This window comes from Melanotaenia boesemani, chromosome 13 (genome assembly GCF_017639745.1).
Source record: "Melanotaenia boesemani isolate fMelBoe1 chromosome 13, fMelBoe1.pri, whole genome shotgun sequence".
NCBI lineage: Eukaryota > Metazoa > Chordata > Actinopteri > Atheriniformes > Melanotaeniidae > Melanotaenia > Melanotaenia boesemani.
Window position 1 is genome coordinate 26510240 of NC_055694.1, and position 16686 is coordinate 26526925.

Sequence of the window (16686 nt, forward strand, 5' to 3'; positions counted from 1 at the left end):
GTTTTCTCACATACTAAGTAAACAGAAGTTCTTACAGCAGTGGAGAGGCGAGCAGCCAGAGTCATCTCCAGGTTTCCTTTGAGTCCAACCAGAGCAGGAACCAGGATGAAAACCTCTGTTATCACCTTGAACACTTCCCAGTGCTGGAACAGACGTGGGGAAATGAAATATTAAAGAGACTTACAGAGCACAACACAAAGATCGAAGTCATTTCAGATTATGGCGGCCTTGTTCTTGTCTTAAAAAAACATCAGTGTCACCGCCACCTCCTAACATGTACCCTCTGAACTTTGATGCAGTTAAATAAGGCCATCACATATTCAAGAATAACCCAGTAGCCTACTTTCCACATCTCTGAGCATCATCATGCCACATAGGTTCAGTGGGTTTAAGAGTCCTGAGATTCACAGATTCTGCCTTGTTTCCTGACTGCCGCTCCAGTTGGCAGGTCCACGACGGTAGAAATGCACACAAAAAAAGCAGCGGTGTGATTCACAGATGGGTGAAGAAACGGGGATTTACAGAGCAAATCAGGGAAAAAAGACAAAGAAAAGGTAAAAATAGGATGAAGTCTTGATATATAGACACATAAATGACAGAATGAGAGCGACACAGAAACACACTTCGGTACAGACTAAAGGCTACATTTATTATTTATGTTCGGCATGTGAGAATGTGAAGTAGCTCTGTCAGCGTTAGACGAAAGTTGCTTCATTCTGCTCTTCTTCCAGATGATGTGCCGTTGCATGAACTTATTATTCCTTTCTGCAGCAGAAATGGCTGCTCTGAGAACAAAACTGAATCTTAAAGATGTTTCATAGTTATTAGTATGCTGTAAACTGAGCTTCAGGAAAATCCGAACTTATATAAAGAAATCTAATAGCTATAAAGAAAAAAGCTACTGAAATTGATTAAGGGTCGCCTTATTAATCAAGGGTTTAGGAGGAAAATTTTTCAGTTGCAATAAATATTAATTCATCACTAATGCTTACATTGTTACAACATATAAGGTTGTTTATCACATATACATTATTACTCGAGTCAGACAAATTAGGTAGGCAAGTAAGCTTATCTAACAGTGATAAGCTCTATGAGAATCTCCATCGATAAGAATAGATGCAGAAGACGATAGCTTTATTACGTTCTGAAAAACAGGGGGTTGGTATGTTAGCGTAACACCAGGGATTTTCTTAAACTGTGAGGGAGAACTAGTCTTCTTATTACACTTAACAGCTGATTGAGGTGCTGATTTGCACATTTGGCATTTAAAAACACCGACACACAACCCCACCCTGCCACCGACGAAGTTTCATGTTAAAAATTATTTTTATTTTTTTAACCTTTCCTGTCCATCATGATAGCAGAATGATTGTCTGGCTGCCATGTTGTGCTGAACAAATTTACTCTGCAAAGAGGACCTTTTGGGTCAGTTGTTCATTGCACATAAAGACACAGATACCCCTCCCAGTATGTATACATTATAGTATTATATATACCAATAAAACTTAAATACTGCACAAATTTTATTTCAGTAATTCAAATTAAAAAGGTAAACTGTTATATAGACTCATATGCACAGTGAGATATTTCAAGCATTTATTTGTTATAATAGTTATAATTTATAATAATCTAAATTATACTTAATAAAGCTTGAAATTTCTCTCTTTGCATGTAATGAGTCTATATATTAGTTTCCCCTTTTAAGTTAAATTAGTGAAATAAAAAAATTTTGCACATTATTCAAATTTTTTTGAGTTTCACCTGTATAAGTCGCACCTGACTATAAGTTGCAGGACCAGCCAAAGTATGAAAAAAAAGTGCGACTTATAGTCTGGAAAATACAGTAATTGGATGATTACCTTAAATAGGGAGATAAATTGAAGTCACTGTTCAAGGACGGATGGATTTTAAAATAGGAAGTAGTATTCCACAAGGCAGTGCAATTAGTCCAGTATTATTCAATCTGAATGTGTGGTGTGACATTAGATGGCTTCTACAAATTAATTCTATATCGCAGATCATGGGACTGGTGGAAAAAGTACCAAATGCCATGAAAGAAAGTGGGGGAAAAAGTCATTAGCCCTGGGGGCAAACTACCCACAAGCAATTGTTTCTAAAAGGTAAGCAAACAATTTGTCAACCAGTGTAGATGGTATGAAAATATGTTAACTAGGGTACATGAGTACATAGAAATTATATGGTGCACAACATCACTAGTGTATGGAGCAGCAGCAAAGACATTCAGAAAAATTAAATATGATTATGCATCTGTTTTAATTCCATTATTACAAATAGTAAAACACACGGGTAATAGATCAGGTTTAAAAAATGGGGAGAATAAAACAAATGAAAGACATCACAGATGAACTGTGAATATTCTCAGTTTCAGGGATAATGAAAGAAAGACTGATGGCAAATGGAAAGTATGGAAGAGCTTCAGAGATCAGCTGTTTTACTCCAGTTAGTCTTGTATCTGGCACAGACATGACATATGAGTAGCAAATTAATCAAATGAAAATTAAGGCATGCACATCAAGAGACATTTAACTCAAATGGTTTCTACCTAAATGGGAGTATGTATGTGGAGATTATGTGTATTTCACCCAAATTAAACTATCAACCTCCAAAAATCAGTCTAACTAGTTATTATTATATAATGCATAATAGTTATAGTCTTTGTTTGATTGCAGTTAGTAGAGGTCAGAACAGACAGGGTGGTGGTATGCACAAAGTCAAGAGCCATGATGGAAACCATACGATCATTTCATCACTGAACTTTGTCACAATCAGCTAATGAAACAGCCTTTCAAGTGCACTGTAAGATGGAATAAGACTAGCAATCACACTTGGAAAAGGAAAAGCATAGGCAGTGATTAAGTAAAAAGGAATGTATAGATGGCAGAGAGTCGCAAAAGAAAACTACAAAGGGATTTTCACAAAGTGGAAAAGTCCATTATAGGAAAGTAATATAAAGGAAGGGTAGAAGTCGTCATAGTGAGACTGGATCACACTGTATAAAAATGTATCTGATTGAGAATTAAATACACTTGGCCAAAAGAAAATGGAAGGTTAAAAGAAAGAGGCTGTACGTTAACAGGAAGATAACCAGCTGGATCTGATGGGGGAGTGGGCAGCAAGAGGGAAGGAGTCATCAAAAGGGTCATTTTCATTAGGAAAGGAACCTGCCTCTAGTACTCGGCTGTAAACTGCTCATTCAAAGGCAATAAAAATGCCACAGTTAAGATTTTAAAGCAGCTCTAATCTGGCGAAAACAGTTTAACAATATTCTATATCTGCCAATAGATTGCTCTACATTATGTTACACATGTACTTACACAGGTGTGTCTTCAAAAAAGGCCAATGTGTTTATCATTTTCAACTAAAACAATTCAAACCAAAATTCAATAGGTTCTTCAACTGCTTATTATCCAATATTCCACCAGGCTAAATTACAAATCATCTAAGTCATTTCTTATAAATGGGCAAATTAAAAAGTATTAGTAATTACATATGCCGCCACATTGTGGAAGAACTAAAACAACCTCGTCTAACAGCTTTATGGGATGAAATAATATCAGCTGAATAGAAGTGTTTTGGCCAAACTGGCATTTATACCACAGCACTTTCATTTTCTGTTTAAAATTATCCAAATTTGCCAGCAAAGCTTAGCTTCATGTACGCATGAATGTCACTTTCAAATATTAAATGTATTTTTAAAACATCTCATCTGCATAATTTACATGCAAGCATCTGTGAAAAGCTTTGCATATAAACTGTGAGACCCACAAGTATTCATCTGAGAGAAAATTGTTAAGTCACAGGAAAAAGTAAACAGGTGTTTAAGGGTGGAGAAAATAAACTGAATGCACGCAGCATGACGTGGAGTTGTACTTTCTGCATTCTCTGCAAGTGTGTGACTATTTATAAGCATTCCTCTCAGGCTCTGGACTTGTACAACTAGCTGATGGCTGTCATACATCGAAGCTATCTCGGGACATGGCCCACATCTATGTGATGAGCCAGGAGCCAACACAGTTCTATTCTAGACCCCTCAAACAGAACAATGTTAGGAAGTAGCTCTGCTATTAATGCCAGTGCTATTGCTGATACCAGTGTCAACAGAAATATGATCATCAGCCTTTAAAATCTTTTCACACTCAATAATTTGATGTTTTAGGCTCACTGGACTATAAAAAAATATTCTTTTCTTGCCCTTCATCTCTGCAAAACAGAGCTTTTCTTCTAAATCTCACCATGACATCAAAGATATCTATACCTCTTCCCTCGATGGTCCCTTTTCTCTTTCTGTGGACTACTTATTTGATTTAACTGTCTAAGGCTTTTCTCTCTCCCACATCTGAATCTGATTCAGAGGGGTCGACATTACACAATGCAACATCTAGACATCAAAAAACAGGGAAGCAGGTGTTTTGAAACGATGGTGACATGAACCCATTCATCAGAATTTCTGGACTATTAGTCGCTTCAGAGTAGAAGTCGCATCAGTCATAAAATGTGTCAAAGGGAGGGGGAAAAAAAAAAACCACATATAAGTCGCACTGGACTTTAAGTCGCATTTATTTCTAAATTTATTTCACAAAATCCAAAAACAAACATTTAATCAGGAAAGGCAAGTTATTGAACTATGCAACAGCAGACAGAACAACAGGCTGAATATGTGTCCAGTATGTTAACGTAACACCAGGGATTGTGAGGGAGAACTAGTGTGTCATTAATAAACAGCTGATTGAGGAGCTGAGAAAGTACGAAAATGTTTACGTCACATTTAGCATCTAAAAATACGCATGCACAATCCCACCACCAAAGACGTTTCACATTAAATATGAAAAAGCCAGAGTCAATAGTTCATTGCACATAAAGACACAGATACGCCCCTCCCCCCGCAGTTATTCCCGCCCTGTCACGGACAAAGCAAATTTTTTTTAAATGGCCTCAAGAACAAGAACAAAGTTCTCTCTTCTCTTGGAGCATGTGACAAGCTTTACTCTGCTCTGTCATCTCTTTGCCACCACTGTCAAATGAGCTGCAGTAGAACTGGACAGGAAGTTGAGATGCCAGTGTTTGTTTTTCAAAATTACATTATTTGCAGAGCTGTATCACGAGTACAATTTCAAACTCTTGTTACGGTCTGTAAATGTGTGCAAATAGAGACTTTATGTTCGTATAGAAGCATTCATACAATATAATTTACATTTGTAACATCTGAAGAAAAAAAAAAATCAGACATGGTGGCTTTTATTTTGTGGTGACAGTGATCATTTATGTAGAGGAAACCCTGAACACATTCAGGTTCATTATAGCATAAAGAATCTGGGAGGCTGAATAGGCTGAGTTAACATAACAAGTCAGCAACTTCAACAAGCAAGTTCACCAACTCTCAATCTCATTCCACATCACTGAATCCATTGACTCCTTCATCCTCAGTGTCTTTTCTGAACAACTTTTCCAACTGCTGCTAGTTTCACTACCTGCAGTTTTTAATCTGCAGAATAGGATTTTCATCTTTGGGGGCATTTTGTTGTCTTTAAACGAAAGTTAGAGTTAATTTTTTTCTATGGTACAGGAGCAGCTTGTATCCTTGTCATACGGGATCCACTGCAGAAATAATTCCCCTGCTGTAGGTCGTCTTGCACCGTTTCTCACTGCAGTTATTTGCACAGCTAAATTCCAGGCGTAACAGCTCACTTCACTCAAACAAACATTGTTATAGTACGAAGGGAGGGCTGAGCCTAAAGATAGCGTTTGCGGTAAATATAAATGGGGGAATCCCAATTTTCATAAAAATAAATCGTCACAAAAAGAAAATTTGATTAATCAATTTTATTGATTAATCGATTTTATCGATAAATCGCCCAGCCCTACTTCTGAGCTGAGATACAGTCATTTTATTAACATGGTGATCCCCACACTCTACATCCTGACCAAAGCCGAAGCCGTGGAACGTTTTAACAGAACAGGGAGGATAGCACTAACATGTGATGTGTGCTACACTGCCACAGTCTTATGTCACCATTCATGCACACTTTATCGCAGATGATAAGCAGAGGTTCACATGCTCAAAATCAGTAATTAAATTGCTTACTGTACATAAAAACAGGATGTTTGTAAGATTTTTTTAATCAACTGCTGGAGATTCAGAATCTACTGACATCTGTATTGATTCACTATGAGTATCTTTCTCTATGTTTCATCACCCATTAGAAAATCTTAACTGGCCACATCTTTTCTTTTTGCTTTAAAGAATATTGGAGATAAATTAGTTAGGGATTGTTAAAATAATTTGTTATCAAAGTGACAAGTTGTCACATGGCGACAAAAAAAAGTCCCGTATATAAGAAAAAGAAAAAAGTCCTGTATATAAAATAAAAAAAGGAGTGTATATTTAAAAAAGATACACTAATAATAATTTTATAATCTCTTCACAGCTTTCTTTGTCATGATCAAATTGAAGCATGAAGTGCTAGAGATTCCTACCCCTGCACAACACATTGTTACTGAATTTTTACTGACAATTTTATACAAGCGCTTTTCATTTATTTGTATAAACTAATAAAACTATGACTTATTTTGAAAATGAAAACAAGAAGTTAGCAAAAGCACCAATATGTACTAAAGTCTGACAAGAAGTACGGTGGGATTGCAGTTGTTCTGACTGCAATATCATTTTACACAATACCTAAATCCATCCATCTACACTGTGTGCAGAATTATTAGGCAAATGAGTATTTTGACCACATCATCCTCTTTATGCATGTTGTCCTACTCCAACCGGTACAGGTTTGAAAGCCTACTACCAATTAAGCATATCAGGTGATGTGCATCTCTGTAATGAGAAGGGGTGTGGTTTAATGACATCAACACCCTATATCAGGTGAGCATAATTATTAGGCAACTTCCCTTCCTTTGGCAAAATGGGTCAGAAGAGAGATTTGACGGACTCTGAAAAGTCAAAAATAGTGAGATGTCTTGCAGAGGGATGCAGCACTCTTAAAATTGCCAAGCTTTTGAGGCGTGATCATCGAACAATCAAGCGTTTCATTCAAAATAGTCAACAGGGTCGCAAGAAGCATGTTGAAAAAACAAGGCGCAAAATAACTGCCCATGAACTGAGGAAAATCAAGGGTGAAGCTGCCAAGATGCCATTGGCCACCAGTTTTGCCATATTTCAGAGCTGCAACATCACTGGAGTGCCAAGAAGCACAAGGTGTGCAATACTCAGGGACATGGCCAAGGTAAGGAAGGCTGAAAAACGACCACCACTGAACAAGACACACAAGATAAAACTTCAAGACTGGGCCAAGAAATATCATAAGACTGATTTTTCTAAGGTTTTTATGGACTGATGAAATGAGAGTGAGTCTTGATGGGCCAGATGGATGGGCCCGTGGCTGGATCAGTACAGGGCAGAGAGCTCCACTCCGACTCAGACGCCAGCAAGGTGGAGGTGGGATACTGGTATGGGCTGGTTTCATCAAAGATGAGCTTGTGGGACCTTTTCGGGTTGAGGATGGAGTCAAGCTCAACTCCCAGTCCTACCGCCAGTTTCTGGAAGACACCTTCTTCAAGCAGTGGTACAGGAAGAAGTCAGCATCGTTCAAGAAAAACATGATTTTCATGCAGGACAATGCTCCATCACACGCATCCAAGTACTCCACTGCATGGCTGGCCAGAAAAGGTCTAAAAGAAGAAAAAATAATGACATGGCCTCCTTGTTCACCTGATCTTAACCCCATAAAGAACCTGTGGTCCCTCATCAAATGTGAGATCTACTGGGAGGGAAAACAGTACACCTCTCTGAACAGTGTCTGGGAGGCTGTGGTTGCTGCTGCACGCAGTGTTGATCGTGAACAGATCAAGACACTGACAGAATCTATGGATGGCAGGCTTTTGAGTGTCCTCGCAAAGAAAGGTGGTTATATTGGTCACTGATTTGTTTTTGTTTTGTTTTTGAATGCCAGAAATGTATATTTGTAAATTTTGAGTTGTTATATTGGTTTCCCTGGTGAAAATAAATAAGTGAAATGGGTATATATTTGGTTTTTGTTAAGTTGCCTAATAATTATGCACAGTAATAGTCACCTGCACACACAGATATCCTCCTAAGATACTAAAACTAAAAAGAGCCCCACTCCAACTTCCAAAAATATTCAGCTTTGATATTTATGAGTTTTTTGTGTTCATTGCGAACATAGTTGTTGTTCTATAATAAAATTAATCCTCAAAAATACAACTTGCCTAATAATTCTGCACACCCTGTATCAATCATTCTCTCGAAAAGGAAACAGTGTTTTTTTATTCAGTAGATTTCCATACTTGCATTAGATCCATTACGATTCCAGCAGAGACCATTCCAAGTCCTGATATCAGGTACGGCACTATAACCTGTGCTGCTATGAGCCAAGCGCTCTCCGGTAAGAAACCATGTTCTGATCGAGTCAGCTTCCACGTCACGCCACGCAGTTTCTTGTCCTGGTATCGAAGCTCCAGCTCCAGGCGAGTTACTACCATTTTGAATGAGGGGTTGCTTCAAGCACCTCAGTGGTTATCTCATGATGGGTGCAACATCAGCCCAAATTGTAAGGCGATACTAGGCTCCAGTATGTCTAAATAAACTTGAAAAGTTTAGAGGTAAGTAGAGAGAGTGCTGAAGAGGAAGCCAATTAACTTTGCTGACTTTGGTCAAAAACAAGACAAGAGCAATAGTTTCAACAGCCACTAAAGCAATTAAAGGGTTTATAAAAAGATTACTTAATAAATCAGCTCATAAGATGAAGGTAATAGTATTTAGCTGCTGATGTTTCTGCTAATGTCATCAGATATGACTCACTCTTCCATTCTCTTTAATTAATTAACCATTTTCCAAGTCAAAATTAAAGTCTTTGGATCTAACTTGAGGGCAATGAAGCAAGGCATCATTGGCCCTGTGGTGAGTCAGCAGTACTGGAGAGCACAGTCACTGACATCATTTCTGATTCATAGGTCATGATGCTCAACATACGCAGATGCTAAGCATCTGAAACAAATGTCTAGTCTTTGCTTAAAAAGGCAGGTTTCACTAAAAACTTTACTCTGATTCTAACATCCAAACATAGGTTTCAAGTTGTTGTCATTAAGCTTTAGTTGCTCCAAAATTAGTTTTAGATTCAGTTCAAAATCCTTTCAGATGAGTTAAGTGTTCATTTGATCCAGTCTGAAATCCACTTTCACTCCAGTTTAAAGGCACAGCTGTATCCTGCAGCTCAGTAACTGACAGGCAGAAGGATCAGAAGATGAGGAATAGTCCAAAAATGTCTTCAGTTAAGCAGGAAGTCCTTGTGTCTTTTCTGTTCCAGTCTATTGTCTTGTTTGGAAGGCTCACAGTGAGAGTGAAAATGAAAAGCAAAATGAGCTCCGTGAAGCCGATAAAAGATCCACTGACAATATGCAGCAGTTGGCTTCTGGCAGGCTTAAGTGCTCCTTCTCTCCTGTCAGCATCGCGGCAGCCCTGCTCCCTCGACTCAGCTCAGTCGTGACGTAGCAGGCAAAGAGACGGGGTTGTCTGCTCTGTGCATGCGACCGGCTTACCGCCTCACATGCGCCTCGCTATTTCTTGCTGCGTGTCTGCCTCTCATCCTTCCCCTCTCCAAAACCATGTGACATCCCTTTTTTTCTGCGTCAGATGGTCTCGTTGCTTTTCTCCCTCTCCCATCAACCTTCGTAATCTCACTCTCTGAATTGTGACCTTTAGTTTTGTTTTTTTTTCCAATAGTTATCTCAGGTTCACCTGCTTTCTGTACAAAGCGAAGCTGTGACATGAGACAGACTTTACAGCACTAATTTCAGGAAGATTTTTTTAAGCATATTTCAGTTCATAATTTTTAAGAAATATCAAACAATGTTTTAACTTTTTTAAAAAAAGTAAATGCTTACTGCAATTTCAAAATTATTTGCCAAATTAACATTTTATTGGTAACATTGCAATTTATGTTAGAGTAGATAGATTTCATTATGTCTTCCCATTTTTATTAAATATGGATATTTTGATAGTTTGGATAGTTGCATATTGCCTTGTTATTTTTTGGACTTATAAATAAGAAATACTGGTCAAAATCAAAGCAGTAGTCACAACACTGAAATATCTTTTTCAAACATTTTTGTTGTCCTTGGTCAGGACTTCTAGATTTTTTGGCGTGATTCAAAGCAAATACAAATATGTTCTAAGTGTCCTAAGAACACGAGACAAGAGACACGACCCTGCAAGAAAACACTCGTTGGTGTTTGCGACTGAAATTGTGAAACCCCTGCTGTTTTAGATGACTCAAATTAAATTAAAATTAAACTCAAATTATTACATTTAGATGTCTGGCAGACACTTTTCTCCAAAAGTACTTAGGAGAAGTTGAGGATAAAGCCTGAATAGGGGGGGTTTAACATAAAGTATGTGTAATTTGTTTAAATGGTGAGACCTAATAACAATGCATACATTCAGAGAGGCAGTTTGATATTCAGCCTTTAGTTTCATCTTATCGTAGTTATTGATTCTGGTCAGGTATGTTCACCGCTGCCCATCTGCATGCTGAAATCTGGTATAGGATCTGCACTGTGGATGAGCAACCGACTGGTTAATTTTTTTTTGTTGCGCTTGGCCTAACACTATCAGAGTCAGAACACTACAGCCTCTGTTTTTGTCTGGTAGGGAGAGAAAACAAATAAGCTGTCAAGATCAAATGTTTTGTTTTTTTGTGTGAAAGTGATGATTTTCAGCTTAAACATACTCTAAACCCTCTTGTTACTGTATGCACTGAGAGACATATTCTAGTGTTATCTGTTGCTGTATATCTTGTCTGTAAATGTCCGAGGACTACAGACGGAAAATAGCTCTTAGCTAATTCTGGCATAATTACACAATGTCATGTATAAAGTGTTCATTAATGTGCATTGTCCTCATTAAATTAAATGAATGAATAAATAAAAATGGTGTAATGACATTAAAAACTAATTATAAACTGAAAAACAATAATGGCAACGAACAAAAAAAAGGACAAGTGAATTCAAGGCACAGATGTTGCCTTAAAGTTACTTGACTGGTGATTTTCTCAAATGACATTGAGGTTCTAAAATCCACGTTTCATTGGGGCAGTCTAGATATGAAGTGTTGATGGGCTGTTTTCAGGAACACTTTCTGATGCGCTTAGCCATCTGAAAATAGAAACAGCTGAAGGCAGCTTTGTGGCTGTATCAGTTTTTGTTACACTGATTTTCCAAAAAACTAGAAACTAGAGTATTTGGCCCTACTGAGCATGTACATACTAGAGTGATTAAACCAATCTACTGCATCTGGGTTAGCCCAGCTATGAGAGGAGAATGAATGAATGAATGAATGAATGAATGAATGAATGAATGAATGAATGAATGAATGAATGAATGAATGAATTTGAGAACGTTATACACTATTTGATTTTTTTGTCCATCTTTGGTGCTGACTGTCAAAGTCACAAGTTAAATCTTTACAATATAATCCCGTCATTGAGAAAACACAACACATGAGTGAATGATTCCTTGATCACCATTTTAGAAACATGAATATTCCTACAGCTAATTTACTAATGAGGTCTTTTGTTTTTTATCCATTTAAGCTGTCACCAAACTACTGACATATCTGTTAATCCCAATTTCATAAGTTTACAAAGGAAGCATCATCTGTCCAAATACAAGAGACTCAACATCAAATCACCACTGATGTATCACTAGGCTGCACAAATAACACCCTTTCCTTTCTTTCTCATCTGTATTTAGTACAATAACATGAATAAACATAGTGTTAGGTCCTCCAGTACTTCTGGTCTGACATCATATATCATAAAACATTCAAAGCCTGATTTCTGGGAGACTTTACAACAAAGGACAGCTTTACAACTTAGTTTACCACCACGATTCCAGTTTACAGAGGACATTATGTCTGTATTATATTGATATAAAGATGAGGATGTGTTGCAATTACAATCCAACTCATATTTTTATGGAAGTGTAAGAATGACACTTGTATGTTACGGGTGTGATGCTACCCAACGTTAATAAAACTGAGTTAACCAAGGGGATCGTCTACTGAGGTCGAAAATGGGAAAAGCCAGTTGAGAAACAGGACGTAACAAGTAAGTTGAAAATTACAGGACTGACAACAAGACATGGCTGTTCAGACAAATTCAGCAGCCAACACATGCCTTAGTGTTGTGTTTTTATCTGACTTCCAATCTGATTGTCTCATGTCCTTTAATGTCCTCTGTGCTTTGGGACACAGCTCTCAGCCAAATTCATGACTAATTGCCCTCCATCAGCACAGGAGGTAACAGATACTCTAGACTGGAGGGTGGAGGAAATACTGATGAGCAACAGATGCAGAGAGGAGAGTAAGCCATATGAGGATAAACATGGATTTATCAGCAGATGACAGAGAGGGAGGACAGACGGACCAGCACATCATAAAGCAGACAGCCCAGTTGGCAACAGAGGAAATACTGAAGGTAATATGTCTTCATTTTGACAATATTAAACTCAATTTTAGGTACTAGTAGGTGTAAACGTTACAAATCTTATACACACTAATTTTGTAAAAAAAAAAATGGGTGAAAAATTGTATAAATATGTCTGTAAAAAGGGTATCAACCTGAAATTGTATCATTTAGTTTATTATGATTTTTCTTTTATAAGTCTTTGGTGTAAGCAGAAACTCACCTGTACACTGTCCAGCACCATGCCAGCCATGACCATGCCCATCCCAGCCAGCAGGTAAGGGAAAAGCACTTGAAGACAGATAGCCATGGATGACTCCTCGTCCACTTTAGCAACAGACACTTTTGGCCTCTCCTTTGCCACCTTTTTAGAAGGCTGGAGAACTGGGGGTGAGAGGACATCATCTTGTCCATCTAAGGTGCCTCCAAGGTGGGAACTGGGACTTCCACCAGGACCTCTCCCCTGGGTGCGGGGCCTCTTGTTCTTTTTCCTGTGACGGGTTGGTTGTGGCAGTTTATCCTCACCGGGCATGATGTCAGAGGTGGACGTGACAAGGGAAGCTGTGTGGGCTCAATCTGAGAATACAGAATACAATGGGGCATATTCTGGGTCAGGTCTGGTCTGGTCTGCTCACTCTCCTCTACCTACCAAACAGTATACTGATGAACAAAGATTGTAAACTCACAAACCTTGTAAATCTAATCACACAACATTTAGCTGTATGTCTATTTAACTTGTTTACATTAAATCAACTGTTCCTCTGTTTTACAAGCTGCTGCTTTAAAAAACACATTTTATTCCATTTAAGACAATATTTACCTTTACTTCTTTTAAAAGGGTTAATACAGAAAAGTTTCAATTTATTTTTCTATGAACTATCAAAGTTGCCTGGCATTTTGTTAAAAAAAAATCCATTTTCAGTTAAATTTCTACCATACGCTATATAGGCTAAAGCTAAATTTGTTCAAAGAATGAAAAGACATACTTGGCTAAATACCAAAACATGCTAAATCATTTACATAATGTTCAATAATAAAATAAGCAACATAAAACTGTTGTGAAAACTAAAGAATTTAATCATTAAAATGATAAATATAACTATTTAATTGTTGATTTTCGTTTAAATATTTAAGCTAGCTTCAGTTTAACAGCTTCCATTAGCTACAAGGCTAGTACTCAACTTGTTTAGCTAAATTATAGCTTTTCTGCAAAACACGTTAAACCGTATACAGAATGTGCGATTAAATTAGCGACATACTAGCTCTAAAATGTGGACAGCTAAAGAACAAAATTACACATACAGCTATTCATCAATGGTATTTTATTGTTCCTGGATGCAAAAATCTGTACTTTGGCATTTACTATTTCGGTTTTAACCATTTAACAACTTCCCACTTTCTTTCTCTAAAATTAATATTACCTGCATTATGTATTTTTCAGTTGTAGTACTTTACCATTTCTTTAACATCTTTAACATTTTTTTTCCACAAAACATAGATAAATTGCATTTACAATTTATGGGTATCTGTTTGATCTACTAAGCTGGAGGCTGTGAATCAGTCACTGGTCGCAGTTGTGTTTGCTATATTGTTTACATTATCGATCACTGTATATTCTGTGGTTGGGATCAGTAACTTAAGGCACATACAGTAAAACATCTAGTTAAACGTGGTAAACAGAGACTCCATGGTAAAAAGCGTAAGTGCAATTAATCAAGGGGGTTAGCAAATCAGATCGCCCTACATTATCCAGAGATTTTCTATTCATAAGTGATTAACGTCATTCAGTAATATTACTTAATAACACACACGCTAAAATAATAATAAAATAGATATATATATATATAAAAAAACAACTCTACGTTATTAATTTGTTCGAAGATGCCAATCGGTCGTGCGTAGTTGTCAATACTTGCTTTATGCTTTATTCAGTGCGGATACAAGAAAATAAAGATTAATGATACGCTACAAACTCTTAAAAAGCTAAATTAAAAGATTATTCTTACACACATCATCCGCCAGCCGTCCTGAATATCGTCCAAAACGTCCAAATTCATCTGCAAATGCCGCGAGGTTGAAATATACAAGCGTGAAAATCTTCTGTTGACATGCATTCCCTCAGTGGAAGCTGCCATGTGTATATCCCATAATACAACTGCTCCGGTTACCACGGTTACACAACGAGGCGCTTTCTGATTGGATCAGCTACAGAGTAAAATAGTATCCACATGTGGCTCCGCCTCCCTTAGAAGTGACCGACTGCTTGCATGTGAGAAATGAATGTTTTCTAGTGTTTTATGTGAATGAAGATATAGACTAAAGATTTAAACAGTTAGTACACACAGGTATCAGCACATTTCAAGACTGTAGTAGCATGTTTAATGGCTGTATTATAAACGAGATCAAGAAAAATAACGTGTAACTAGGAGCAAAGTTGAAGGATTTCCAGAAAGTCCATTGCACACATTCTCAGTCGACATACAATTGCCAGCATTTATAGGAAAAGGACAGTAAAGACTACAAACAGTCAAAATAAGACTCAAACACACAGATAGCTAACTAGTATCCGATTTATCGTCCTTACCTTTGTCTTCTGCTTGAGCTTGTGGAACTGCACCACTGCACAGCTGAGGTAAACACAAGCTCCCAAAAATAACTGTGTATCCTTACTATGCTGTGTGTGTATCTTTTAAATATCTAAATTAAAGGTATATGTATGATCTATCTACCATTTTGGTACGTTTCTGCATCAAGCGTGCTGTGTGAATGAGCAGTGTATGAGCTAGTGCGCATGTATCATAGGGCACCATCTTAAATTACATGGCATTTGCAGATAAGGATATCCCCCTGCTGTCTCCTTCCATCTCTGCTAGGCTGCCTGACAGCAACAGGCTACTGCAGCATTCCACCATCAAAACAATCAGACTGTGTTACTCTTTGTTTTTCCACATACTTCTGAATAAGAAGTTTCCATTTCTGTTTATGTCATTTCTGTTTAGTAGACAATAAAAAATGGAAGTGCACTTCTGAGTTAGTGTCATGGTAATTTAGTCAGATTTGGAGATGTCTGTTAACGTTTGTCTCACACAGAACACCATGGTGGTCTTTTTTACTGCTGCTTGCAAAATGACACCATGCCATGTGCTTGCTATGGTATGTCACAGATATGTTGTTAATATGCTCGTGGTCTGTGTCTAAATTGAAACATCACTTTCATTCCTGTGTATGTCGGGATGGGAGCTTCCTCTAATTTTATAGTGGAAACGTATAATTTTACAAGCTTTCTTATCAATACACCGGTAATGTAATGGACTGTGGTTGTATAAATTCATTATGTCGGTCTATATATTTAGTAGAAGGAAGAGGAGTCATATGGAAGATATTTTAATGATGTGGGTAATAATCTGCCACAAACTTCACTATTTAAATGGCCTAATCCCACTGGCCTACCATTTACATTTTTCATTCTTACAGGTGGACTAGGCACTCTTTTTCTTTTCAGGGTCAAGATACATTGTAAGTCAATGGCTCCTTACACACCTCAGTTAAAGGACTTAATAAGGATTTCTCCTTGAACAAAAAGGACACTCAACCCTTGCAAAATGAAGGGTAGAGACAAGTGGAGGAACTGGGATTGGGCCAGTAAGTGTTTAGATAACCTTCACCTTTTACGACACATTTTGTTCATACTTTACAGGAACTTCTTTGGTGCCAAGTAGTGTTTTGAGTGTTCTTGTGTACAGGTTTCGGCAGTTTATTGGATTCACCTTAATAGATCCTTTTGAGATGTATAGACCTGGAAAATCACTTTAGGCTGTCACATTTACGTCTGCCCACAGCTGCTCTGGGATGTTTACAGGCATTTTGACAAACAGTGTGTTTTCTGTGAGTTTGTGCCTTTTGTCTACATGGAAGCCTAGTCTTGGAGCACTAAAAATGAACTTTTAGGAGACCGTCTTCTGGGGTGAAGCTTTTCAGACAATCCGGCTGTGTTTTTTGAGTGAACAGGATAACCAGAGGATTTTCTTTGCTGTGTCAGATAGTGCATTGCCACTGACACAGCTTGCATTACAATATGTGCCATTGACTTCTTTGTTTACATGGGAATGACACAAGTAGCCAAGATTGTCTACAGCATGTTTTACATGCAAATAAACATGCCAAAGTTTCTGGTAAA

General features: G+C 37.6%; 1 protein-coding gene across 3 annotated transcripts in view; it reads right to left on the reverse strand.

Annotated features, from left to right (window-relative positions):
- The window catches only part of LOC121651201 (solute carrier family 41 member 1), a 30956-nt gene extending 16335 nt beyond the window's left edge, over positions 1–14621 (reverse strand). The window contains exons 1-3 of one of the 3 annotated variants that reach the window (XM_042003188.1): positions 14520–14621; positions 12733–13085; positions 36–143 (exon numbers count right to left, since the gene is read on the reverse strand). In XM_042003188.1, coding sequence (XP_041859122.1) covers positions 36–143; positions 12733–13041 — 417 coding nt within the window. In that variant the 5' untranslated portion in view covers positions 13042–13085; positions 14520–14621. Of the gene's footprint in view, positions 1–35; positions 144–12732; positions 13086–14022; positions 14081–14515 lie in introns of those variants that run through there. The other 2 variants (XM_042003187.1, XM_042003189.1) reach the window with 2 other exon arrangements.
- Positions 14622–16686: the final 2065 nt, after the last annotated feature.